This window comes from Ochotona curzoniae, unplaced genomic scaffold, assembly GCF_017591425.1.
Source record: "Ochotona curzoniae isolate NIBS_2020 unplaced genomic scaffold, NIBS_Ocur_1.0 patch49, whole genome shotgun sequence".
Classification (NCBI taxonomy): Eukaryota; Metazoa; Chordata; class Mammalia; order Lagomorpha; family Ochotonidae; genus Ochotona; species Ochotona curzoniae.
In genome coordinates, this window is record NW_024467027.1 from 388,622 (window position 1) to 414,079 (window position 25,458).

At 41.9% G+C, this 25,458-nt stretch overlaps 1 protein-coding gene across 1 annotated transcript in view; it reads right to left on the reverse strand.

The window, feature by feature from the left end:
- The window catches only part of LOC121168061 (RING finger protein 17-like), a 105,309-nt gene that overhangs the window by 13,563 nt on the left and 66,288 nt on the right, over positions 1-25,458 (reverse strand). The window contains exons 20-30 of the mRNA XM_040997829.1: positions 18,793-19,020; positions 18,030-18,180; positions 17,771-17,889; positions 16,082-16,172; positions 13,717-13,832; positions 10,232-10,530; positions 7,992-8,155; positions 6,069-6,188; positions 4,454-4,534; positions 2,378-2,503; positions 670-726 (exon numbers count right to left, since the gene is read on the reverse strand). Coding sequence (XP_040853763.1) covers positions 670-726; positions 2,378-2,503; positions 4,454-4,534; positions 6,069-6,188; positions 7,992-8,155; positions 10,232-10,530; positions 13,717-13,832; positions 16,082-16,172; positions 17,771-17,889; positions 18,030-18,180; positions 18,793-19,020 — 1,552 coding nt within the window. The remainder of the gene's footprint in view (positions 1-669; positions 727-2,377; positions 2,504-4,453; positions 4,535-6,068; positions 6,189-7,991; positions 8,156-10,231; positions 10,531-13,716; positions 13,833-16,081; positions 16,173-17,770; positions 17,890-18,029; positions 18,181-18,792; positions 19,021-25,458) is intronic.

Consider the following 25,458-nt stretch of genomic DNA (forward strand, 5'->3'; position numbering starts at 1 on the left):
CTGGGAGTGCATGGACCAGGGCTGGGCCTCCTCAGTTGCTGATGCCTGAGCTGTGGACGGCACGCCCAGACAGCCAGCTCATCTAGGCCAGCAGAGGACGTCAAGTGGCTTGTCAGAGGTTGGCAAACAGAACAAGTTGGAACACTGTGCTTCACAACATGTTCGTGGGCCTGCGGATGTGTTAAAGCAGACCTGGTCAGCCAAGAGAGCTTGGAAAGATTTTCTCAACCCCGGAGCAACAAAACTGACAAGATGTCTCAGAGCTATGAAAACCGTGCAAGTACCGCCCTCAGCACTCTTCCCCCTGTATGGTCTCTAAGGAGGGGACCACAGATAGGGACGGTCCTTTGATGGCTGACCTGATACAGTCTGACAGCAAGGAGTGGCCCCTTCCCCTGCCCCCTTGTGGGTATAGGAGGAAAAAAAATGAAAACATTGGCTCAATCCACCTTTCTCTATAAATCGACCTAACCCACCCTAATCAGACACATATGGGCGTGTATCCCTCTTAACTATGTAAACAATATTGAACATAAAATAAAACTACTGAGTTGTACACTTTCTATGGCATTTTAACTTAATAAATAAAACTCTTACTTTCTCTTTCAGCATCAGATCCTTTATACTGATGAAGCATCCAGTTTCCCAAATACTTGCATTGTAACTTACCTCAAAATTTATTTCCCATTTTTCCGCCTCGTAGTTTTTATCGTAATCTGTTGGCCTCTGAAATCACATAATACTGCCATTGAATAAAACCATCTTTAACTCTGCTTCTGTTTTAATGCACATCTAGAGTTTAAATCCATAAAAACTGGGAGCATGTCCTCACTGGGAATCATCTAGTTATTTCATTTTAACACAGAATCCTGAATAGTTTTACTACTTCTACTTCAACTATAAGACTTCTCAAAATAATGCTAAGATAATTAGTATGCCAATAAATAATTAAATAAGAATGGAAACCTTTACTTTCCCCTTTAAAATATGATGAGAAAATTGGAAGAGATGAAGTAACCTTTATAAGATCAGATTAACAGATGCAGCACCTTTTATAACTCTCACCATGTCTCTGTTTTAAAGAAAAAGCTGGTAGTCAAGACTATACATACAAGGTCTGTCTGAGAGAACAAACTGGTTTTCTATTATTGCCTGGAACATTCTGGGGCTTGCTGTGTGGAGAAACAGGTTACGCTGCTGTCTAGTGTTGGTTCAAGTCTCAGTTGCTCTGCTTGCTATCAAGTTCCCTGCTAATCTGGAAGGCACTGGGACCTGGGCCCCTGCCGCCCATGTGGGAGGCCCAGATGGAGTTTCTGGCTCCTGGATGTAGCTTGGTCTAAGACACTATGGCTATGTGGGCCAATGAATGGAAGATCTTTCTTTGTCTGTCTTTCAGATAAATGAATACATTTTTAAAAGAAAATATCCAATGTTTGGTTGTGTGTGGCTACCCAAATGAATACCATAAAATCTAACAAGTGAAGTTAAATCTAACAAGTTAAGTCTAGAATTAAAAAATCTAGACATTTAAAAATGCCATTATTATCTATATAGCCTATTAATACACAGGGACTTTGGCTGCCTAAAATGTGAAACTATCTGTAGCAAGTGAATTATGTTTTGAGAAACATTAAAAATAGAAGCACTGGCAATGAGCTGTTTGTTGGATAAGCTGAAAATGCGGCTGAATCAGCCATAATATAAGACAGGTTGCAATACATGGTTTTTATGTCAAGTAAAAGAAAAAATATTTCATCTGGGTAGAGAGCCTTGTTGAATTCTATAAATGTTGTAACATGTATCCCTAGCTTTTAAAAAAGTAATTTTTATTAGAAAATTAGATATACAGAGAGGAGACAGGAAGATCTTCCATCTGTTGATTCACTCCCCAAGTGGCTGCAATGGCTGGAGCTGAGCTGATCTGAAACCAGGAGCCAAGGAGCCTCTTCCGGGTCTCCCAAGTGGATGCAGGGTCCCAAGGTCTTGGGCCGTCCTCAACTGCTTTCCCAGGCCACAAGCAGGGAGTTGGAGAAGGAAGCAGGGCTGCCAGGATTAGAACCGGCATCCATATGGGATCCTGGCACGTTCTAGGCGAGGACTTTGGCTGCTAGGCCACCGTGCTAGGCCCAATACGTATCCATATCTTAAGCAATACTGGGTAACATATGGATATCTTACTGGGTTTGAAGGTACAGAAACATTAATTGTTCAGGACATTTATACAGCACAAACAGAACAATGTTTCTCAACAAAGAATTTAGAACTTCTCTGGATTTTCTAACATACCAGAATCATAATAAATATGAGGTGTAACAGAAAATATTGACATTTAACTAAGGTTTTTCTATAGTTTCTATAGGAAAACTAATTTACTTACTTCCTTCAGTATTTCTTCAGAATGGTCAGAAGTACAAAATTTATAATGTGCCATAAAATAAGAAAGTGACATTCCATCAAAATACAGAAGAACAGATAATTTCTCCCATGGGTTTTCAGGTAATTCCTATTTAATAAATAAGGTAATTATATATAAAGTCTATCTGATGAACAAAGTTCTACTCAGAAAACATAATTAGGCTTCTGATAATCACAGCATTACCAGTTAGTTTGATTAGCGACCCATTTAATAAAAGTTATTTCCTGGTGTTCTGGCAGATCAAGAAATAGTAACTTTATTATTTTGGTTTATACAAAATATGTTCAGAAGGATAGAATTTATTACTAGGAAGCAACTTATTATCAACTCATTCTACACAGCATGTTTAGATGATTCTAATAATTTACAGTAAGTAGGAGAAATAAAAGGTACTGTCAGAGGGTGGGAAGATAAGTTTAACCAAGTCCTCACATGACAGGAATCAGAAGACGTTAACAGACTAAATAGCACGGCTCATGAGAACGTCTCTCAAACTCTGACAACCACAGGTACTGCCTGTGTTTATAACCTGTCAGCCAACTGGGGAAAGCTCTTCTACTGGGCCCACGTTCCTCCATACTCACCTCTTCCTTGAATTGCAGATGTCTCTTACTTATTTATTTATTTATTTTTCCCTACTGCCCAGACTTCAGTCAGCACAGCAGCCAGAGGGAATACCAGAGTGGGCGTTCACATCTCAGCCTGGTCCCCGCTGTCCACTTTCCTGCGCTTGCTCCTTCTGATCTGGTTCCACCCTGGACACATCCTCCCACGACCATTTTGGGCCTTGGCTCTAGCGCACCTTGCAATGCTGTCTTCTCTGAGGGCTGTGCTGGAGGCGGACTCCTCCCTGGCCACACCCTACCATTCTTCCTTGCTTTGTTTTTTTCCCCCTAGTACTTGGCACTGATAGACTCTTGAGTTTATGTTTTCATTTGTTCTGGGCAAATCACTACAATAGAGGCTCCGCAAAGGCAGGGTAGACCTTTACTGCGTGTCCATGCCAAGAGAAGAGCCCAGCCGTGGTCATCTCTCCTCAGCAGTCACAGAGCGGGTCTGGGTAGGTTACTGGAACGCACGTTCACAACCGGGAAACTGAACAGCCTTTGCTAACACTACCAATTTCCTGCTGGCTACGCTAAGCTGAGCAACACTGAGACAGTACTTTGACTGTCTGTGCCTTGTTTCATGGCCTGCCCTGGAGACCGAGTGGCTAGGGAGGGCTCTTAGCACTTCACATACGCCATGTCATAGTTTGGTGGATGGGGGCTCTTTGTAGGTCTCAATTCTCCCATCATTACCTTTTAAACCACGGATTTTCCTTACCATTTTGACATCTCATACATAGCTATGGTTTAGTCTAATGATCCTGTCCAGAAACCTCCACTGGGGTCCCGCCAATGGTCTCTAACTACCAAATGCCACTCACCTTTTCTTCTTATAAAACTTCATCATGTACCAAACTGCTAATATTGTTTCCTAGAAGCTTCTCTCTGTGCATTTCATTTCCCCCAGTCTGAAAAACTCCATTACATTTTCTTTAAAGGGACACCTCAATTCATACCATTTCTAAATTGCTATTACTCCTTCTCCCCTTGTCACTAGACCCACAGTAAGTCAGACTGCAGCTTCAGGGTCACCTTCCTAAGGTCCCATCTTCTCTTACTAGAACATAAGGTCTAGGGGTTGGGAGTCATACAAGTTTCCTTCTGAGTTATTCTAATCTAACCCACTGCTACACACACAGGCAATAACAGCAGCCTGCAAGCTGCTACATATATATTAAAAAACCTCCATAATTTAATACTGCTTTCCGTATCAAAACAAGAGTCTTCCAAGTTACTATAATAGGTTTGGAAGTTAAGTTCAAAATTACACTTATTTAAAACAAGCCTAGGAATCAAACTTTTTTATGTAAATAATTTATATTCATATAAGAATATATGCAACATTGCGTATCATCAAAAATTTCCTTCAATTATGTTTGTTATAATATCTTATAGTGAACAATTTAAACTAGTTTTAAATACAAATTACCATAACATGAATTTCCACTTCTCTCTTTGAAAGTAATTCCCGAAGAAGTTCTATTGAATCAGATTGCCAGACATTTCCCACCTATTTGGGAAATAATAAATTTAGATTCTCACTTTCACAAATAACAGCAGGAAGCAAATTAAGATATGCTACGTTAGCCAAAACAGGTAATACTAAATAATATAAAATACATGTTTTTCAAAGAATACAATGGTAATATGATAAAAGTATTACCATGAACTTGGCTGAGCTCCCTAGAGAGGACTTACCACATTTTAAGCTTTAAAAACATACACTGAAGACCTCACATTTAAAACTTTACAACAGGGCAATATGCCAAGGCAGTGCTGGCAGAAGTCCTGCAACCATTCTGGAAGGAGCAGTGACAGGGTGGCCTCTGTTAAAGCTCACGCTCAAGGAACTAAGCTGTGCGGAAGTGGCCCGTCTAACTGATCGCAGCGACACAGAGGAACCCAAGGTAAAGCCACGCAGCTCGGCCCCTCTGCGGCGCTGGGCCACAGACGCACACAGCCCAGGAAGACGCCGAAAGGTCTGGGTTTGAGAACACTTCCACGAAGGAATTTCTCTCAACTTGCAGTAAATGTTTATTATGAGAAACACACACAGACACACCCTGTTTGTCAGATGGCCTCTCAAACGCCACAATGGCAGTGGCTGGGCCAAACAAAAGCCCAGAGCAAAGCCCCAGTTTTGGTTTCCCAAATACTTGAGCCATTGCTTGCTTCATCCAATTGTACATATACCAGGGGGGAGTTAGAACCAGCAATGTAGCCAGTCTGTCCCAAGTCTTCGTGCTGGTTGCCAAATGTCCACTTTTTAAAAATTTTAATTAGAAAGTCAGATATACAGAGAGAAGGAGAGGCAGAGAGAAACATTATGCATCCTCCCCAAGTGGCTGCAATGGCCAGAGCTGAGCTGATCCAAAGCCAGGAGCCAGGAGCCTCTTCCAGGTCTCCCATTCAGGTGCAGGGTCTCAAGGCTTTGGGCCGTCCTCAACTGCTTTCCCAGGCCACAAGCAGGGAGCTGGATGGGAAGCGGGGCTGCCGGGATTAGAACTTGTGCCCATATGGGATCCCTGTGTGTACAAGGTGAGGACTTTAACTGCTAAGTTATTGCACCAGGCCCCAAATGCCCACTCCTATAAGAAGGTTTTCTTATAGGAAACCATAAATAAAATTTATTTTTTATCTTAATAGACCTACAAATTACTTTTTTTGGAATTCTTTGATTTTGATAGTTCATTTTCTACATTATCTTAAGAAAAAGGAAAGCTAAAAAGGTACTCCTATTCCAATGTACCCAAACGAAAACATCAGTGCTTAATTGAAGTTTGCTTAGCAATCAGCATTTTAAAAAGTATTTTTTAAACATTACATTGAAATACTATCAGATGAATCTCATGGTGGATGTATGTCATGCCTTTTTTAAAGAAAATGTTTTCATTATTTAATTTTTATTATAAAAATGTACAAACTTAACTGTAGATATTTATAATTTTGTAACGGCAAAAGGGATTTTATTTTGCATTTTTATTTCTAACAAAGCATTAATAAAGTATTTAAAAATAATCATCCACAAATTATCCTGTACTCACCGGTACGGTTTTATAGAGTTGACAAGGAATACAAAACTGGGGTATATCAGGATATAACAAAATAGGGTAAAGATGACACTGAGGAATCTTCTCAGTGAATCCATGATCCAAATACTGTACCTGAAACAAGCCGGAGAAAACTTCATTTATTCTGAAAGTCAGAGATTGTGAGAGAGAGGAGAAAGAGACAGCTGACCTGTTGGTTTACTTTTCAGATGGCTGCAAGGGCCAATGACCATAGGCAGAGCCAGGAGCCTGGGGCCAGGAGCCAGCGGCCAGGGGCCAGGAACCAGGAGCCAGGAGCCAGGAGCCAGGGGCCAGGGGCCAGGGGCCAGGAGCCAGGAGCCAGGAGCCAGGGGCCAGGGGCCAGGGGCCAGGAGTCAGGAGCCAGGAGTCAGGAGCCAGGGGCCAGGAACCAGGGGCCAGGAACCAGGAACCAGGAGCCAGGAACCAGGAGCCAGGAGCCACATCTGGGTTTCCCATGTGGGTGGCAGGGCCCTAACACTGCCATCATCCTCCACTACTTTTTCCAGGCCTTCAATAGAAGACTGCTGGGATCCTGGCCTAACAGGTGCTGACTTTGCCTGCTATGCCACAATGTTGGCCCTGGCAGTCAGCATTTAAAAAATGAACAGAAGTGAATAAGAAATACCTGAGTTTATCACAGGTATGGTGAGTATGACTATGAAATGTATGTTTCTTCAGAGAAATCATAATATAAACTTTGAAGGGTATCAAGTTAACGAATCAAAAATTCATTTTATAAATGGCCTTACAGAAAAATACTGAAATACTTCTTCAATGTGTCAGAGAAACAGAAACTCAGATACGAGAATTTTTAAAAAGTATTTGATTTTCACATAAAGCTATGAGCTGATTAAGACTGTTCCACTTTTCCTGTGTATTCAAGAAGAGAACGACCCATATGCAAATGATCACTGGCAGTTGCAGACATGACTCTGTCAGCATGCAGATGCTCATCTTCACCCCAAATCCAAACATCCGAGTCCCAGCAGCCCACAGTGGTGCAGTGTGTTTAACGTGTCATTTGGGATGCCAGCACTCCGCTTGAGTACAGGGCTGAGACCTGGTTACTCTGCTTGCCATCCACCAGCCCTTCCCGGTAGGCAGCAGAGAACGGCTCAAACACAAGTGCCCTGCCAGTCACTTGGGAGGCTTGTGGGGTTATTGGCTCTGACTTTGGCCCGGTTAGCACCAGCTGTCTGCAGGCTCTGGTGCAAGAGCTCAGCAGTCAGGAAGCACACGCTTGGATGGCAAGTCTGGGACAGCCATGCACTGGGGGCATGGATCAGGGTAGGTCACAGAACCTAAATTTTAATTTTCGAACTGGAAAAATAATAATGATAGCTATGTCCAGAACAGTTGTTATGAACAAAATATCAACATGAAAGCACATAGGTAAAATACATGGAATAGTATATACTTATTAGGTATCGCATCAAACAGAAAACAAACTTCCCAAGTAAAGAAACAAAAGTATTTTCTTCCTACTAACTTAATTAAATCTGAAAATTTCAGGTACTCATTATCTGATAAAGTACCTAATTATTTTTGTTGCTTTATTTTAGAAAATTCAATTTAAATGAAGTTATTTTAGTCTATATTTTTATGAATGCATTTTAAACTATTTTTGAGGATTGGTGAAATTTGAGTGATACTTCATAAGTCAGCCCTTTCTCTCAAAGCATCAGCTATGTCATAAATAAATTTTCTAGGTTGACATTCTATTTGAAAAAGAAGAAAAATTTAACTACAAATCAAAGTATAATACATCTACTGAGTGAACTTTAAAACTGAACTTATCAAAAGATCTTTTAACCACATCCTCATGTCTTTATACTCAAAGACCACTTATGTTCCAGCAGTTCATTTGAGAACAGTCACAAACCACACGGCACTCACCCTGACTGTGCTGCCTGCTGCTTCCACGACCTTGCCCCTGTACCACAGAGTGTCAGATCCTCTTATTGCACAGGCTTCTCCCTTCTTCCACAAATAAGGTTCCAAAAGACCGAGGCACTTTAGATTATTCTGAATTTCATCCATCATTTTGGACAGCTCAAGCTCTGAAGAAATGATTCGAACCAGAAAACGTTTAGGACAATTCTCTAACTACTTTGCAATAACAAGTCATTATCAATCTTATTTAAGCTCTTTATATCTTTGCTAATAAGGAATTAAAAACAAGTCACATAGAACTCTTAGTCTGTTTCAAAACATTACCAACAGCATATATGACAGTGCAAATATCAAGAGCTCTAAATGTACCAGATGGCCTAGAAGGAAATAATTAGTAATTTGTAAGTTTGATAACACATCTAAATAAAACAGTACAAGCTATATGTTGCTTGATGTTAAATTATGGTACAATTCTGGGGGTATAAACTGAAATTGCTTTACTGCTAATAAGTCCATTATTTCTACAGTAAGTCTAGTTTTATAACTAGTATCACAAAAGGCAAGCTCTGTTAACAGTTGTGGGACCCTGAATAGTTCTTTTTCTCCCATGAGCCTCAGTATATTTTTTTCTATAAACAACTGGCAACCCTACCTCTTAATTATCAGCATGGCATTCAGCACAATGCTTCGACTAGAACAACCCACCCATTTTAGTACTAAGTAAGTATTTGCACTTGTCAAGGCCAGCTTCTGGCTCAAGTACTATAATTATATGTTTCCAAACACTGTTTACTTCTGTAACAGCCAAATGCACAGGTTTATTCTTTTTTAATTAAAAAGTAGTATTTAGGAGATAAACAAAGGAGAAGTCTTAGTGAATTTCTAGCTGCCATCCCCTCCTGGGGGAGATGGACTCAGGGAGTTAGTGGCACCTAAGCTCTGTGAGTGCTGTCACCTGAGTTACGGAATATATCCCACCCAATGGGAGCATTTGCATAAAAGCCCAAGGACATATCAGGATGGGTCTACATGTTTTCAAAGGATTCTGAATCTCCAGTCATTTGTTATGTTTTTCTCCTTGTTTATTTTCTAACATAAACTTAATTTTTGTCTTACAGAGCCCCTGAACCTGTCTGAATGACAGGTCTAGGAGATCTGGAAGTCCCCCATCTCCCCACCATGCCTGTGCATCTTAACCCCAACGTGGGCCAACAAGGAAGACAGAGTAGTAAGCAACAGCTTCATGTGTACTCTCTCCGATTTAAAAATTTACGAGTCATTTTACCTGACTAATTTGGGAGCGTCATTCAATTTGCCATAACAGAGGAAATGGGAATTTTTGAATAGTATTTTCTTATACTGAGAACGTCCTCACTATAACATAAATGGCTATGCTAAAACAACAAAACATCCAAATAATTATGTGCAAGGAATTAGCTTCTTTTTTTTTTTTAAAGATTTATTTATGTTTATTGGAAAGGCAGATCAGAGAGAAAGATCTTCCACCTGCTGATTCATATCCTAAGTGGCTGCAATGGCCAGAGCTGAATCAATCTGAAGCCAGGAGCTTCCTTTGGGTCTCCCCCATGGCTGCAGGGTCCCAAGGCCCTGGGCCGTCCCCCACTGCCTTCCCAGGACAACAGCAGAGAGCTGAGTTAAATGTGGAGCAGCAGGCACAAAAACCAAGGTGAGGAGCCAGCCACGAGGCCATGGTGCCAAGCCTGTGCTAGGCACTGTTAAAAGCACATGGCATGCCTTGCAGAAAAATCATTTAACCTTCTTAAAAATCCTTTTCAGGGCCCAGCAGCGTGGCCTAGCGGCTAAAGTCCTCGCCTTGTATGTGTCTGGATCCCCTATGGGCGCTGGTTCTAATCCCAGCAGCTCCACTTCCCATCCAGCTCCTTGTTTGTGGCCTGGGAAAGCAGTGGAGGACGGCCCAAAGCCTTGGGACCCTGCACCTGCATGGAAGACCCGGAAGAGTTCCTGGTTCCTGGCTTTGGATTGGCGTAGCACTGGCTGTTGCGGCACACTTGGGGAGTGAATCATCGGACGGAAGATCTTCCTCTCTCTCTCTCCTTCTCTGTTTATCTGACTTTGTAATAAAAATAAATAAATCTAAAAAAATCCTTTTCAAATGAGATTCAAAGAAATTCACTGCTTGGCAACATATATCATGCATATCTATCTTACTAGAGATGTGTAGTATGTGTTCACCAACTAACCTTACAGAATAAAACATCTACCTGATAATTTGGGTACTATAAATATAGTTCCATCATCACTAATGCAGCTGACGATTGCATCAAATACTTTCATCTTCGGGATAGCTGGTGGTTTGTAGCATCCAGGAGCTCTTGGTTCTGAGATTTTTTCCTTAAACTCATCAACTGTGTTCATGCTGGGTTCATCGGTTGTGTCAACAGATGTTTTGTCAGGGTCGAAGCTAAGTTTAGTACACTTGGTAGTTACTGAATCTTCCTGTTCCGGGGGCAATTCCAGAGACTTCTCAGATGCTGAACAACTGTCAGCTAATTTATTAACTCTGTAATATCCAAGAAGAACTCATTTGAGCATGAATAAATACAAAAACATGCAGAAAACTAAACATTTCTCAAATAAACTTGAAACAAACTGTTTGCTACATACTGTACATGAACATAATATGCTATAAAAAAGATTTTAAGTTAGAAATTGATGAAAATGACAGTATAACTTCATCTCAGTGTTTTAAATTAGTGTTGCCTCTTTTCACACTACTCTCCAATATTCACATGAATTAATCCTAAGTATTGTACAATTAATTACTACTGTTGGAAAATATAACACCTGCAAGTTGATTTTAAGAAATTACAATCTGTTCCACAGACAGAACATATGCATGTGGCAAATTATCAACATTTAAAAAACAATACAAAGAAATTATGATTTCTAATTAAAAGTAAGGTGCTATTATTAAAATACCAGGCTTAATTTTTTTTACTTCATTTTTTTCTCAATTTAAAAAAAAGGACAGTGAAGGAAACGATCAACAAACTGAAGAAGCAACCAACAGAATGGGAGAAAATCTTTGACACTACATAACCGATAAGGGATTAATACCCAGCAGCTACAAAGAGCTTCAGAAATTCAACAACAAAAACAACTAACCCTGTGAAGAAATGGGCAAAGGAAATGACACATTGAGGTCCACCTAACTCCAGTGAGACTGGCCTGCATTTGTAACTTACTAGCAACATCTGTTGGTGTGGAAGTGGGGAGAAAGGTATCCTACTCCCCTGTTGTTGGGAGTGTGTGCTAGTACAGCCACTATGGAAGTCAGTATGCAGGGTGCTAAGACAACTGGAACGGATCTATCACATGGCCCAGCTCACCTACTCCTGGGACCACATCCAAAGGAAGTGAAATCTGCATGAGAGAAAGTGACCTGACACCTTACATTTATCGCAGTCAAATCCACACTAGTGAAGACATGGAAACAACCCAGATGCCCACTGAAAGAGGAATGGATAAAGAAACTGCGCTATATTTATTCTGTACAATACTACTCAGCCACCAAAAAGAATAAAATTCTACTTTTGCAACAAAATGGTCCCAACTAGAGAATGTTATGCTTGGAGAAATAAGCCAATCCCCCAAAGACATATATTCTCTCTAAAATATATTCTAACATAAGGCATCATTCATGCAAAAATACAAAACAAATAGATAAATGGCTCAAAATGTATATACACATATTCTCATAGAATAACTGTATAATGGAGACTAGCATACTGGGAAGTGAAGACACATTGCAGTATGCATCTCTATTCCTGAAAAAAAGGACTCCCAATGAAACTGTTAAATATACCTTGATAATATGATACTAGATTTTCTACCATTATCTATACCTACAATGCCATGACACACTTAAGAATCCCTATACCTACAAAACTGTATCATGGAAAATTTAGAAAAAAGTATCCTTTGTGTCTGATGCTGTAGCATTTCAGACTAAGCCTCTCCCAATGGTGCTGGCATCCCATGCAGGCAGGAGTTCAAGTCCCAGCTGCTCCACTTTTAATCCAACTCTCTGCTTCCAGTTAATGTACCTGAGAAAGCAGTGGAAGACTGCCCAAGTGCCACCCTGTCAGAAATTCTAGGCTCTTGACTTCAATCTTGTCTAGCCCTGGTCACTGTGGCCATTTGGGGAGTGAACCAGCAGAAGCAAAATTTTGTTCCTCTTTCTGGAACTCTGCCTTTTAAACAAATAAGGAAATAAATCATGTAAAAGTGGTATCGTCGGTGAGTTAAGGTGCTGCTCTGCTTCTTATCTAGCTCCCTGCCGAAGTACATAAGAAAACGGCAGAAGATGAGCTAAGTGCTCGGGTCCTCACCACCTACATGGGAGACCTGGAAAAGCTTCTGCCTTTAACCTGGTCCAGCCCCGCTGGTTGCAGCTATTTAGTGAGTGAACCAGCAGCTGAAAAATGCCTCTCTAGCTTTAACTCAGTCTTTCAAGTAAATAAACTTTTTTCTTTAAGTATGCCTACTGCACAATAAATAAATAAAAACCTCAGAGCATTGCCAATGCTGTTTTAGCAGAATTATAACAGATATTCATTACTTCTAATTTCCTGTGCTTTTCTTTTAGAATCAACATTATATTTAACAGCTATGCGAATTCCTCTCCCAACTTATCAAACACCCACCATAAGTGACAATCCTCTAAAACATCACACCAACATCAGTGGAGGCAACTTTAGTACTGACATGCCTAGCTTTTTTTTTTTTTACTTTAACTACTTTTTATCAAGGAACTGCAGTAGTCCAAAGCCAGAAAAACCCAGGAAAGACATATATAAGCTAGGATATACTAATTTGATTTAGATTAAAAGCATGAGCTTGACTGTCCTGGCCATTCAACCTGCATCGGGAATGGGCCCGAGTAAGCTGGATAACAACTTGGGTGTCCCCTAAAGGGCTGGATCCCCAGAATTCTAGTTCCTGCAGGATAGACCTTAATCCATTTACTATATGTGAAGCTGGGGCTCTGCTGAGTGACTAAGCTGGGTTAGGTGATCAGGGCAGTAACCCTATTGTGAAGTCACGATGGGAGCTGTGTGGTTTCTGCCTGCTGCTTGGCGCTATGACCCCTATGACGCCCTTCTGCCCAGCTAGTGAGGCAGCCACACCTTGGACTGCAAGCTCTGAAACCGTGTGCCTGTCTCAGGTACCGCAATCAGAGTGATGAAAAACTGACTAAATACACATGCACGCTGCAAAGCAGCCACTCAGAACTTTTGTTTGTAATCCCAGTACACCCCTACACCCTCTGCACCACTGGTGCTTAATCCCAAATTTAGTATGCAAAAGAATCTAAGTACAAATATTGCTCATTCTTTTATTAATTCTATTTAGTACAAATACATTTTGGTATATAACCACCAGAATTTTCAGCATTCAGCTCAAACCTGTCTGAGCACAAGATGCGAATGGCTCTGATTTGTTACCTGCCTTATATAGTTCTCTCTTTGGTTTCAATGTAAACACTCAGGGAAAAGTTAACAGCTAACATATCAGTAGGGAATTTGGAAATCTGCCTCTGAGTTGACTCCTGAGCAATTAATTGGCAAATGATCTGTAAGGGCAAGTAAGACGCAATCTCTGAAAGAACACATGTTTGAAGTTTTCACAGGTAAATGAGATGCATCCACCACGAACTGATGTAAAATAATGTCAAAGTCGGTACCTCCGTTCTCTCAAAGCCAAACCCTTTTTAATCAAATACTTAGAAACATCCACACGCTCTCCTTTCTCGTCTCTGCAGAAGATTTTCACAGGTAAAGGCCACGTCGTACTGTTGTCCTGCAGTGATAAGTCAAAGTATGAGACATGGAAATGAAATACTCTGTAAGCAAGAAAAAATTTCCCAACAGAGAAAAGTTACACATTCAAATATTTCAGAGAGAAGACAGCATGGAAGACAGTCAACGTGGACACACAGCTGTTTTTTTTGAAATATGCAAGATCTCAGGGTCAAGATGAAACTTACCATTCACTGCCCCTGCCCAATCTCCACCTCAAAAAGCAATCTGAAAATATTCCCCATCAAACTATGGAAGGTAAACAATAATGAATACGGTATCTCTACTGCCTTGAACTCTTTGTGAACCATAAAATCAAAATGTATTCTATAAGGGATACCTTATTTGCCCTATTAAAAATTGAAACAACAACAAAATACATAGGGAAAAATCTAAGACTTTTATAATCATTAAGAAAATAAAACATTTAAAAATTAGAAATTTCAAGAAAATAATATTTTTAGGTATCCCTAAAAGATACGTATCTTTTTCAATCCATGTTCAAATCTCATAATACACTGTCGTAGGATAATTGATTAGATCTGTAGGAAGATAACTGATTAGGAGGACTCTGGGGAGCCTTGCCAGTGTGGATCCAGGGCTAGCTACAATCCTGAGAAAACATTCTGGAAGCAGTTGATTTGGAAATACAGAGACCAGGAACTCCCTAGTCCTCATGTTTAGGTAGCAGCTCAAAGAGAGATGCTTCCTCAGGTTTGATCAAAGACAGGCAAGGGTGCCTCAAGTCAGCTTCTTCTTGCTGTTGTGTAAATTCCTCAAGCCCTCCTCCCTTAAGCTGACTTGACCCTCAGTCTTTAGTCTGATGCTGTTAATAAACATTGGCTGTTGACCATCAGCCCATGTGTACGATTTTTGGCTCCTTGCACCAAGTCCGTTGCTGCAGGACAGCAAACACACTATTAATACAAAGATCATTAAAAAGTTTATGGCAAATCATATTATGAAAAAACAATGCATGGATTGCAAAAAATTTTGCTCCAAGACTTAAAAAAATTTTTTTTAAAGATTTATTTTTATTATTTTTATTGGAAAGGTGGATATACAGAGAGGAGAGACAGAGAGGAAGATCTTCCGTCCAATGATTCACTCCCCAAGTGAGTGCAACGGGCCGATACTATGCCGATCTGAAGCCAGGAGCCTCTTCCGGGTCTCCCACGTGGGCGCAGGTTCCCAAAGCTTTGGGCCGTCCTCGACTGCTTTCCCAGGCCACAGGCAGGGAGTTGGAAGGGAAGCGGGGCTGCCGGGATTAGAACCGGCGCCCATATGGGATCCCGGGCGTGCAAGGCGAGGACCTTTAACCACTTGCGCCACCACGCCGGGCCCTTAAAAAATTTTTTATTTTAGCAGCAGAGAGGATGGCAGGGCTCACATCTGCTGGCTTACTCCCTAAATGCCCACAATGGACCCTGGGTGTGGTCTGAAGCCTGGCGCTAACAACTCGAGCCATCACCACTACCTCCCAGAGCTTACTTTAGCAATGGGCTGGAGTTAGAGCAGGGGGTACTGAACCCAGACATCCCAATATGGGACATGGGTGTTCTTATCAATAGACCAAACGCCTACACCTAAATTTGTCATTAAAAATTTTTACTACACAGAGAAAGAGATCAACTGATTAACCCATGGGAGACCCCAGCTGAATTTATGGCTTCTTCCTGGCTCAGTTTTTCTTTTAATTGGAAAGTCAGATATACAGACAGAAACAGAGGAAGATCTTCCACCCACTGGTTCACTCCCCAAGTGGCCACAACAGATGGAGCTGAGCCAATCCGAAGCCAGCTTCTTCCAGGTCTCCCACGTGGGTGCAGGGTCCCAAGGCTTTGGGCCGTCCCCGACTTCTTTCCCAGGCCACAAGCAGGGAGCTAGAAGGGAAGTTGAGCTGCCAGGACCTGAACCGGCATTCATATGGGATCCTGGTGCATGCAAGGTGAGGACTTTAGCCACCAGGCTATCACTTGGGCCCCCTGGCTCAGCTTTGGCTGCTGTGGGCATTTGGAGAGTGAGTCAGCAATGAAAGATCTTTCTCCTTCTCTGATATTCAAATTAATATATTTAAGAAAATAATTTCAGGGTCAGCACTCTGGCACTTCCAAAACGCAAATGATCAACCCAAATATAAACTTCGCAACAAAATCCAAACAGCTGTTTTCCCAACAAGAAGTCAGAACTGACGAGATCAGCAATGAAGGCATCAGTACCTATCTCCTAATACCGACCACCCTTACCCACCTGTAAGATTATAGTTGCTACAGCTCCAGTTAGGTACAAGGAGAGGCAGTCGCAAGCTGTGGCTGTCCACTTGTTACTCCCACCAGTTGGCCTACACAGCAAAATGACAATGTTTTTATACAAAGAGCACTATGTAAACATATACATATATTTTGAATCAACTAAATAGTGAATAATCAATTTAAACATAGATGTATGTTATTTTCACAATCTTTTTGTCCATTTTCATAGCTTTGTTCATACCTTTAAGTGTATCTGCTACAGCAACAGTAAAGACCTTTGAAACTATACATGCCAATTGGACTTTAAGTTCTAACAGAAATGATATGTTTCTCCTTGATGATGTCTGGCACATATGTCACACCAGAAATGTCCAACAGAAAGTCTTTTGAGACAATGATTCCATTGTCTACTCTCAGAACTTTTCTAGAAGTTAGATTTAAGGCCATCTGCAACAGTTTACAAAAATCTTGTTTTCAATTTTTGATCTGATTCAACATAATTGAAATCACTTGATAAATATGCAATTTCAAATGATTAGAAATGACATCAGTAGGCTTGGTGTGATGGCTAGGTCACTAATCCTTGTCTTGCATGTGCTGATTCACGTCCTGGCTGCTACACTTCCCATCCAGCTCCCTGCCTGTTGCGTGGGAAAGTAATACAGAATGGCCCAACATATTTGGAACCCTGCGCCCATGTGGGAGACCTGGAACAAGCTTCTGGCTCCTGGCTCTGGATCAGCTAGCTCGGCTGTTGCAGCCATTTGGGGAGTGAGCCAGTGGATGGAAGATCTTTTTCGCTGTCTCATCTCTGTAAATCTGCCTTTCTCACTAGGTTGCCTGGCACACAAGCACACCCTGAAGACTCTAACATGGTTTTCAGATCCAGAATTTCACTGAATTGACTCATTAAGTAAGTATGTAACATGGTCAGTATTTCCATGTTAAATGGCTTGCAGCCATCAACTAATCCAATCAACACAACATGTGGTTTGATGGAATAGGATTTGGTACCTATGTCTTTATTGAACTCAAGTTTACCTTATAATATTATTCCAAGTTAGTGTTGTATATCTCTCCTGTACAATCTAACTCTATTTTGAATGTCTGACAAACAATGCTAGCTGTAAGTTCCTTGTCAACATTTCTTGGATGTCTTTGATCATCTGTTCTCTGACAGATTTCTCAGCAGTTTCCTAACCACAATGTTGCTTGAGTCCTTCTGTGTTCCTGTAAGTAAGTGGTCTTTATACTGAAGGTTACTTTGGCAACTCGGTGCTGGTGTCTGGCACAGCACGGAAGCTACCTGCTGGGGTGTCTGCGTCCCACGTCACAGTGTCTGGGTTCCCACTCTGGCTCTTACGATTCCACTCTTTTACAGGATCTTCTCCATTTCACTCTTTTCCCCTGATGTGCTGTTTCAGGTTTCCATGAGTTGCTAAAGCTATGCTGCTCCTGAAGTGATCTTTTTTATATTCAACAGTTGGAATTCTAGACCTTTCCTACACATTTCCCTAATGTCACCAAATTCATGGGCTCAAAATAGTTACCATCATCGCCTCTTAAAACCTCAAATTAACTAATTTGATGGAAACTTCAGGACACATTAGTAAATTAAAACTGATAAAAATTCATCTAATATTTAAAATAACAAAAAAATGAGAAAATTTACTCAGCTAAACACTACCTTATGTCAACAAGCGAGCATTCCAATGATAATCTTCCCATGGTCTTTAGACTTTCTTCAAGTTCTCGTAAACAGTTAATATTCACTACTACTTCAACGCCCACGTCATATAGCAAGACCTACAGAAACAATAATTTTAAGTCTAGGGAAATACATCATCTCAAAATAGTTTTTTTTATCAATTGAAAGGAATAAAAATGGGGGGAAACATGCCAAATGCATTCACTGTCGTCTTTATGTATTTTAACTTGGCCTTTACCTCCACCAACGTGTCTGTGACCACGCTGATGACCTGACCTCTGCGCCATTGATTGTTCTCTGGAACCTTCACAGCGCAGTGCATGTCGTTTTCCCATTTAACAGGTTCCCACTTGGAGTGTTCGTAAGCAGCTATCATCTTTTCTTCTAAGCTACGTAAAGAGAAAACAAAAAAGCTTTACCTTCTAAATTTTTTTTCTCATGTATTTCTCAGAAAACAGGTTTCCTGCTGAGCCCTCCCCATCCTCCGATGTCCTGCAGCCCACCCGGACACCTTGCCTTAGTCTGAACGTATCAAGCATACCTCCACCTCAGGTCTTTGAACTAGTTCGTCTGTCTGCCCGAGTGGACTTCGATCACAAGGCCTGGGTGCCTATCCCCACCCTCCTCCTTCAGAACAGTTTCATGTTGTGAGGTCTTCTGGCTACCCTAAAATTACATTCTCCAAATGCTTTATTTTCTGTATCAAATTTGCAGACATCTGCCATGCTACAAGTTTTATTTCTTCCTTGTTTCTCCCTCTATCAAGCTCCCTAACAGCAAAGACAGGTCTGTGTTTATACTACCGTCTACTGGCTCGCCTACAGGAGGCACTTAATAAGTGCTTGTGGAATAAACTGTAATGTAGTCAAAAATAAAAAAGGACCAATACCAGCTTTACATTTTTAAGCGCAGAATATTTAGTTAACATACTCTTACTACTTTAAAATTCTACACTTACGACTGAAATAAATAAAATCATATGCACGATTTACATATTATACCTGTTAATTAAGTTTTCAGTCAATAACCACTGAACATAAATCTTCTCAGGAGACACCACGTTACAGATATGCACGGGGAGTTCCTTGTTGTACAGTGACTGGAAACTCTCATTTGGCAGAGATTTGGCAGACACAGGATTTAAGTTGTTTACTTCATTTGAAATAATTTCTTCTGGGGAAGGATCCCACACTTCAGTGTGCTTCTCACAATTATTCTTGAGGGTATATCTGAAAAATGACAAAAGATCAGAATGGTTTGTATTTTTAAAAAAGGTTAACATATTTCTATTGGAAAGGCAGAGATACAGACAGGAGGAGAGAGAAGATGATCTTCTGTCTGTTGATTCATCATCTCCCAAGCGGCCGCAATGGTTGGAGCTGCGATGATCAGAAGCCAGGAGCCAGGATTCTCTTCTGAGTCTTCCACTTGGGTGCAGGGTCCCAAGGCTTTGGGCTGTCCTCGACTGCTTTCCCAGGCCACAAGCAGGGAGCTGGAGGGGAAGCGGGGCTGCTGGGATTAGAACCAGTACCCATATGGGATCCCAGTATGTGTAAGGCAAGGACTTTAGCCACTTGGCTACCACGCCAGGCCCACAAGGTTTCTTTTTGAATGTTTGGATCTGGTTAGATTTATGGACAAACAGATTCTAGTTTTGATTTGTTGCTTTGCAGTTTTGATATTAATAGCAGTTGCTAAATGTACTCATTTTTTTCCCCACAAATATAAAGGAAACTCAAAAAAACCCTAAAAATCAAAGCTTGTTTTCAAAACATGATTGAAAATACCAAATTTGCTCATAACTTCCCACTGACATTTTGTGTTCAACTAGAAAAAGAATAATTCAAATTTTCAACTTGAATATTTGGCCAAAAAGTATCAATTAGGGCAGGCATTTGGCTCAGTTGTTAAGGTGCCCCTTGGACACCCACATTCCATACTGGAGCACCAAGTTTGGGTCTTGGGCCTTTTTCCTATCACAGCTTCCTACACGGAGTACTCTGGGAAGCAGTACTGATGGTGCGTATTAACTGGGTTCCCGCCACCCACGAGGCAGGTCTGCATGGAGCTCCTGGCTCTGGCTGTTGCAGACAGTATCACTGTGGGCTTCTCTGATGGGAGCTGTTTGCTCTCAATAAGCACTCATATTGAGGGATGCCTACATTTTTTTTTTAAAAGTTACCAATCTCTTTGCCAGTGAGAGTACAGCTGAAAAATAATAGCTAGTAAAATGTATTAAGCAAAATAATTATTTTATTCATTTATTTACTTTCTATTTTATTTTTATGATACAATTCCACAGGCTCTGGGATTTCCCTTACCCTTCCTCAAATTTCCTCCCCTCAACTGATTTCTCCCATATTATTACAATAGTAGAGTCCAGTTAAGTGTTTTAATACTTAATAAACTGAATTCGTTTAGGTTAATTGTAGATAATTAGGCATTTTTACTTGTATAAAGGACAAAATTATTTTTCACAAGATACGAATAGTTGACTATAGCAATTAATAATTCTTGCTAAAACCAAGGAATGTGCCTTCAACTCTCCACATTAGCTATTCTTTCCTCCTGGAAACACTCTGGTTCTTGAATCACCCTTTGTGGACTCTCCTTTCCTCCCCGTAACTGACAATCCTCAGCATTGCATTGTCGCCAGAAGAGACTGAAGCGAATGATAACACTGACTATTTCCTTCATTCTCATCTTCTCACTTGCCAGTTAATACCCTGCTGCATTAACGGGCACTGCTAACCAGGTCCTCTTGTGAGTTTCAGACCCAGGTTTTCATTTTCTCCACTCACACCATTCAGCAAGCATTCACTGAGTGTGCACGGAGACAGAGCTAGGGACAGACCTGTCAGAGAGAAGAAAGGCACAATATGTCCTATGCAGACTGCTTTAAATTGGGCCTTTATCTTTTTAAACATTAGTTAACAAGCACAGTGAGAGAGTGAAAAAGATTTTCCATGTGCCCATTCATTTCCCAAATGCTCAAAGTAACTGGAATGGGGCCAGGCTGACGCAGGGAGTCAGGAACTCATAGCCAAGTCTCTCATGCAGGTACTGACTCAAACTTGAGTCCTCATCTATTGCCTCCCAGAATGAGAACTACCAGGACGGGGCTTGATCACAAGCATGCCCATGGGGGAAGCAGGCATCTCAAGTGCGGGCTTCAGCTGCTGTAGCACAACGCTCACCTTGGAGCTCGTAGCACAGGTATTCCTCCTTACATGAGGGACGTACGTACCAAGTCTCCATGATGCCTAAAACCACGAATAGTTTATACTCTTTTTTCCTATATATATGCACAATAAGATATGAGTAGATAATAACAAAACAGAACAAGTATAAATCATAGAAAATTTATTCAAATAATATCAGTTATTTCTGGGACTTTTCATTTATTACTTCATAGACTACACCTTCAATCCCAACTTCTTGTTCTGCACCTTCTGGAACTCCCATAACTCTTATGTTGGGCCTTTTAATCATATCTTTTAATTCTTGGATACTTTAGCTTGACTCAGTTCTGCTTCCAGCTTTTTGTTTCTTCCTGGTGACAAGAAATATCTTCCAATTCTGAAATTCTTTCTTCTGTCTCATTCACTCTATTTTTGAGACTCTCCACTGTACTTTTAATTTGCTCCCCTGTGTTAATTTCTAACATATCAGCCTTGATTTGATTCATTGCTATTTCTTGTGTAACATATTCCTTAAATTCTTTGAACTCTTGTGTTTCTCATTGTTGACCAGAAGCTTTATAATGAGTTTTCTGAATTCTGTGTCCCCCATTTTCTCAATGTCTTCCTCAGTTAACTCTGAGGGTGGATGAAGCTTTTGCTCCTTTGCTGGAGAGTCTTCAGTAACATTCATAGTGCCTTTGTCTTTTCTTTTACCTTTTGTAGTTGCCATTCTGGTTGATGGAATCTTCTCTAAGATGTATTACCTACAGGTCTACAAGTTGATTTTTATGTTCAATCAGTGCCCTGGATTTGGAAAACACAATTGTCCTGAATAATTGCTTTGTCGGCGGCACTGATCTTGTCGCCCCCTGCTGGCCGATAAGTCTGAGTACCTCCTGGAGTTATTTTGGGTGGAGTTGGTGGCGTGCCTTGTCGGGGCTGTTTTTTCTGTGGAGCCTGTGCAGTGCTCTAAGATGGTGGTGATTTTGTTCCCAGCTTAGTTCTTGGGCAGCTCAGCTGTCCTCCCTTCAGTCTAACAGTGCCTGGTCCTGTGACACTGATATCTGAGCACTACTGAATTAGCGCATGTGCAGTTTACCACTCCTCCTCTTGCAGTTTATCAGTGTTTGGAGCTCTTGCCTCTCTGTGCAAGATGGTGCCCGTAGGGGCACCAACAAAGATCAGGGGGCTGTCGGCTGTCAGCTCCAGGGACCACACAGACCCTACAGGCTGCAAGGTTGGTGCTGCTTTTTCTGTGGGCTCAGCTCAGTGCAATTAGCTAGTAACAAGCCCACTCTGGACCTTCACTTGAAATCCACACTTGCTGCCCTGCTACACGAGATGGCGCCAGGCGGGACACTGCTGGAGAATTGGGGCTGCTGGCTTTCAGCTCCAGGGACCACACAGACCCTGCAGGGAGCAAAGCTGGTGCTACCCTCCCCACTGGATCAGTTCTGTGTGATTAGCCAGAAACAAGCCTCCTCTGTGCCGCTCCATCAACTCCACGCTCAGTCTCCACACAAGATAGCACCTTGAGTCTCCTACTCTTTCTCCACCTGTGGCTGGCCCAAGTCACCCAGCAAGACTGGCAGGTCCCAGACTGTACTAGCCTTCTGAACTCCCCATGCGGACCCAGGCTCCCGCCTGCCTGTCACAAGAGTCAAGTGGAGGCCACTGCTGGATGTCTGGCTGGTGCTGGGAATGGATCACTGGAGCTGGGATCGCTGGAGTTGCAGCTTGCCGACTGCTGGTGGGTTTTTCTGTCCACTGCAACACTGCTCTGCTGCTGCTTCCCTGTGTCCAGGGGGTCTCCAGGTACCCCCTGCTTACTGCCTGACCCCTATTTTTTTTTTTCTGTAATCTGCTTCTTGTACTTTTCTCTAAAGATTCTCCATCATATCAAACGTGTCTGTACTCCAACCCGCCATCTTGCCTCTTCCGGGATTTTTCATTTAATGATTTTGGACTGTGGTCAAATCATGAAGGTGAGGAGAAGAAAGGGAGATGAGTGGTGGGGGTAGGGAGAAAGGGGTGACAGACAGGGAAGAGATCATCTCCCATCTGCTGGCTCTTTCCCCAAATGCTGCCAAGAACCCAGACTGGGTCAGGGCAGAGCTTGGGGCTGGGAACTCAGTTTGGGTCTCCCATATGATGGCAGGGTCCCAAAAAGTTGAACAATCAACTGTTGCTTCTAAGGTGTGCATTAGCAAGAAGCCGGAATATGAAGAAGTGGAGACTTGAACCAAGGTTATCTAGTAGGAGATGTGATTGTCCCAGCATCTCAAGAGGCATTTTAACTACCTCTCCAACTGCTTGCTCTCACATTGTTTGGATTACTGTAATTCTGTAATAAGTTTGAAACAAAATGGATAAAGGGCTCACGTTGTCCCTTTCAGGATTGTTTTGGATATGCAAAGTTCCTTGAGAATTCATCTGAGCAAAAGAATGGATTTTTAAAAAATCTTTTTATTATTTTTATTGGAAAGGCGGATATACAGAGAGGAGAGACAGAGAGGAAGATCTTCCGTCCGATGATTCACTCTCCAAGTGAGCGCAACGGCTGATGCTATGCCGATCCAAAGCCAGGAGTCTCTTCCAGGTCTCCCACGTGGGTGCAGGGTCCCAAGGCTTTGGGCTGTCCTCGACTGCTTCCCTGGGCCACAGGCAGGGAGCTGGATGGGAAGCGGGGCTGCTGGCATTAGAACCGGCGCCCATATGGGATCCCAGGCGTGCAAGGAGAGGACCTTAACCACTTGCGCCACCACGCCGGGCCCTTAAAAAGTTTTAGTTATTTTTATTGGAAAGGCAGATACACAGAGAGGAGGAGACTGAGAGGAAGATCTTCCATCAGCTCGTTCACTCCCCAAGCGGCTGCAACATCCGGAGCTGAGCTGATTCAAAGCCGGGAGCCAGGAGCTTCTTCCGGATCTCCCACATTGGTGCAGGGTCCTAGAGCTTTGGGCCGTCCTCTACTGCTTTCCCAGGCCACAGACAGGGAGCTGGTGGGAAGTGGAGCAGTTGGGATACGAACTGGTGCCCATATGGGATCTCGCTGCCCATATGGGATCACTAGGCTATCGTACTGGGCACCAAGGGTGGATTTTTCTGTTCCCACCAAGCATATCACTAGGAATCTAACATAGACTGATTTGGGTAGTATTAACAGGTTAACTATATCAACTCTCTTTCTAATCATTGGATACATCTTCCCATTTACTTATGTCCTCTTTAATCTCTTTTGGAAAACTTTTATAGTTTTCATTATACAAGTCTTTCACCTCCCGGTGCTCGGCCAGGCCCAAAGCAGGAGCTTCATGGGATCTCCTACAACAGTGATGGTCTCAGGTACCTGGATCAGGTTACACCGATTATTCCCAGGACATAACTGGGAAATGGATAAAAAAAAAATGGAGCAGCTAGGATCCACACAGGTGCCAATATGGCATGCTAGAAACACAGTAACTTCAACCACTATGCCTCAACATCGGCCCCAACTAAGGTGTTTCATTAATCTCATGTTACCATAAATGGAAATGTTATTTCCTTTTTTTTGAATGGTTCACGGCTAACGTACAGAAACACAGCTGATTTTTCTGTACTTTGTTGTCTGCTCTTTTGTTGACTTCATTTACTAGTTGTAATAGTTCATGGAATCTTTTTAGGTTTCTACATGTCAGATCATATCACCTGTGAACAGAGCTTTTTGCACTTCCACCCCTGCAAGGTGGATGCTCTTTAATCTCTTTCTTGCCTGCTTGCTCTGATAGGGCTTCCAGTGCCATGTTGAAAGGAAGTGATGCAAGGGGGCATCCATGTTTTGTCCCCAACCTCAGAGAAAACTCTGTCACCACTTCATATGATCTCTCAGGCGGGATTTTCACTCATCACTTTTATCATGTTGAGACAGGTAAAGAGCAAACGGGGTTCATTAGGAACATTATCCTGGCATTTTTTCCCCTTCTATAGTGTTCTTTTTTTGCGGGCCTGGCATCAGGACACTATAGGTTTCATAAAATGAATTTGGAGGTTTTCCCTTTCATTAATTTTTTAAACTTTTTTCCATTTTGTGTTATATTTTTGACATCATTAATGTTTTGTATTTATTTATTTGAAAGGCGGACAGAGAGAGAATGAGATCATCCATCCATTGGTTCACTCCCCAAATGGCTGCAATGGCGAGGTAAGGCTGAAGCCAAAGCTTCATCAGGGTCTCCCCCATGGGTGCCAGGGCCCAAGGACCTGGGCCACCTGCTGCTTCCCCATCTGCGTGAGCAGGAAGCTGTATCAAAGCGGAGAAGCCAGCACTTCAACTGATGCCCATACAGACGCTGCTGTGGCAGTTGGTGGCTTAATGCTGTACTGCTGGCTCCAATTCTTCATAATTCTGTAGAATCAGTTATTTTAGCCTCTATTCCTTAGCCTGGCGGAAAGTTTGTCAAATCTACTAATCTTAAAATAGAAAAACAAACCTCTTAGTCTTATTAC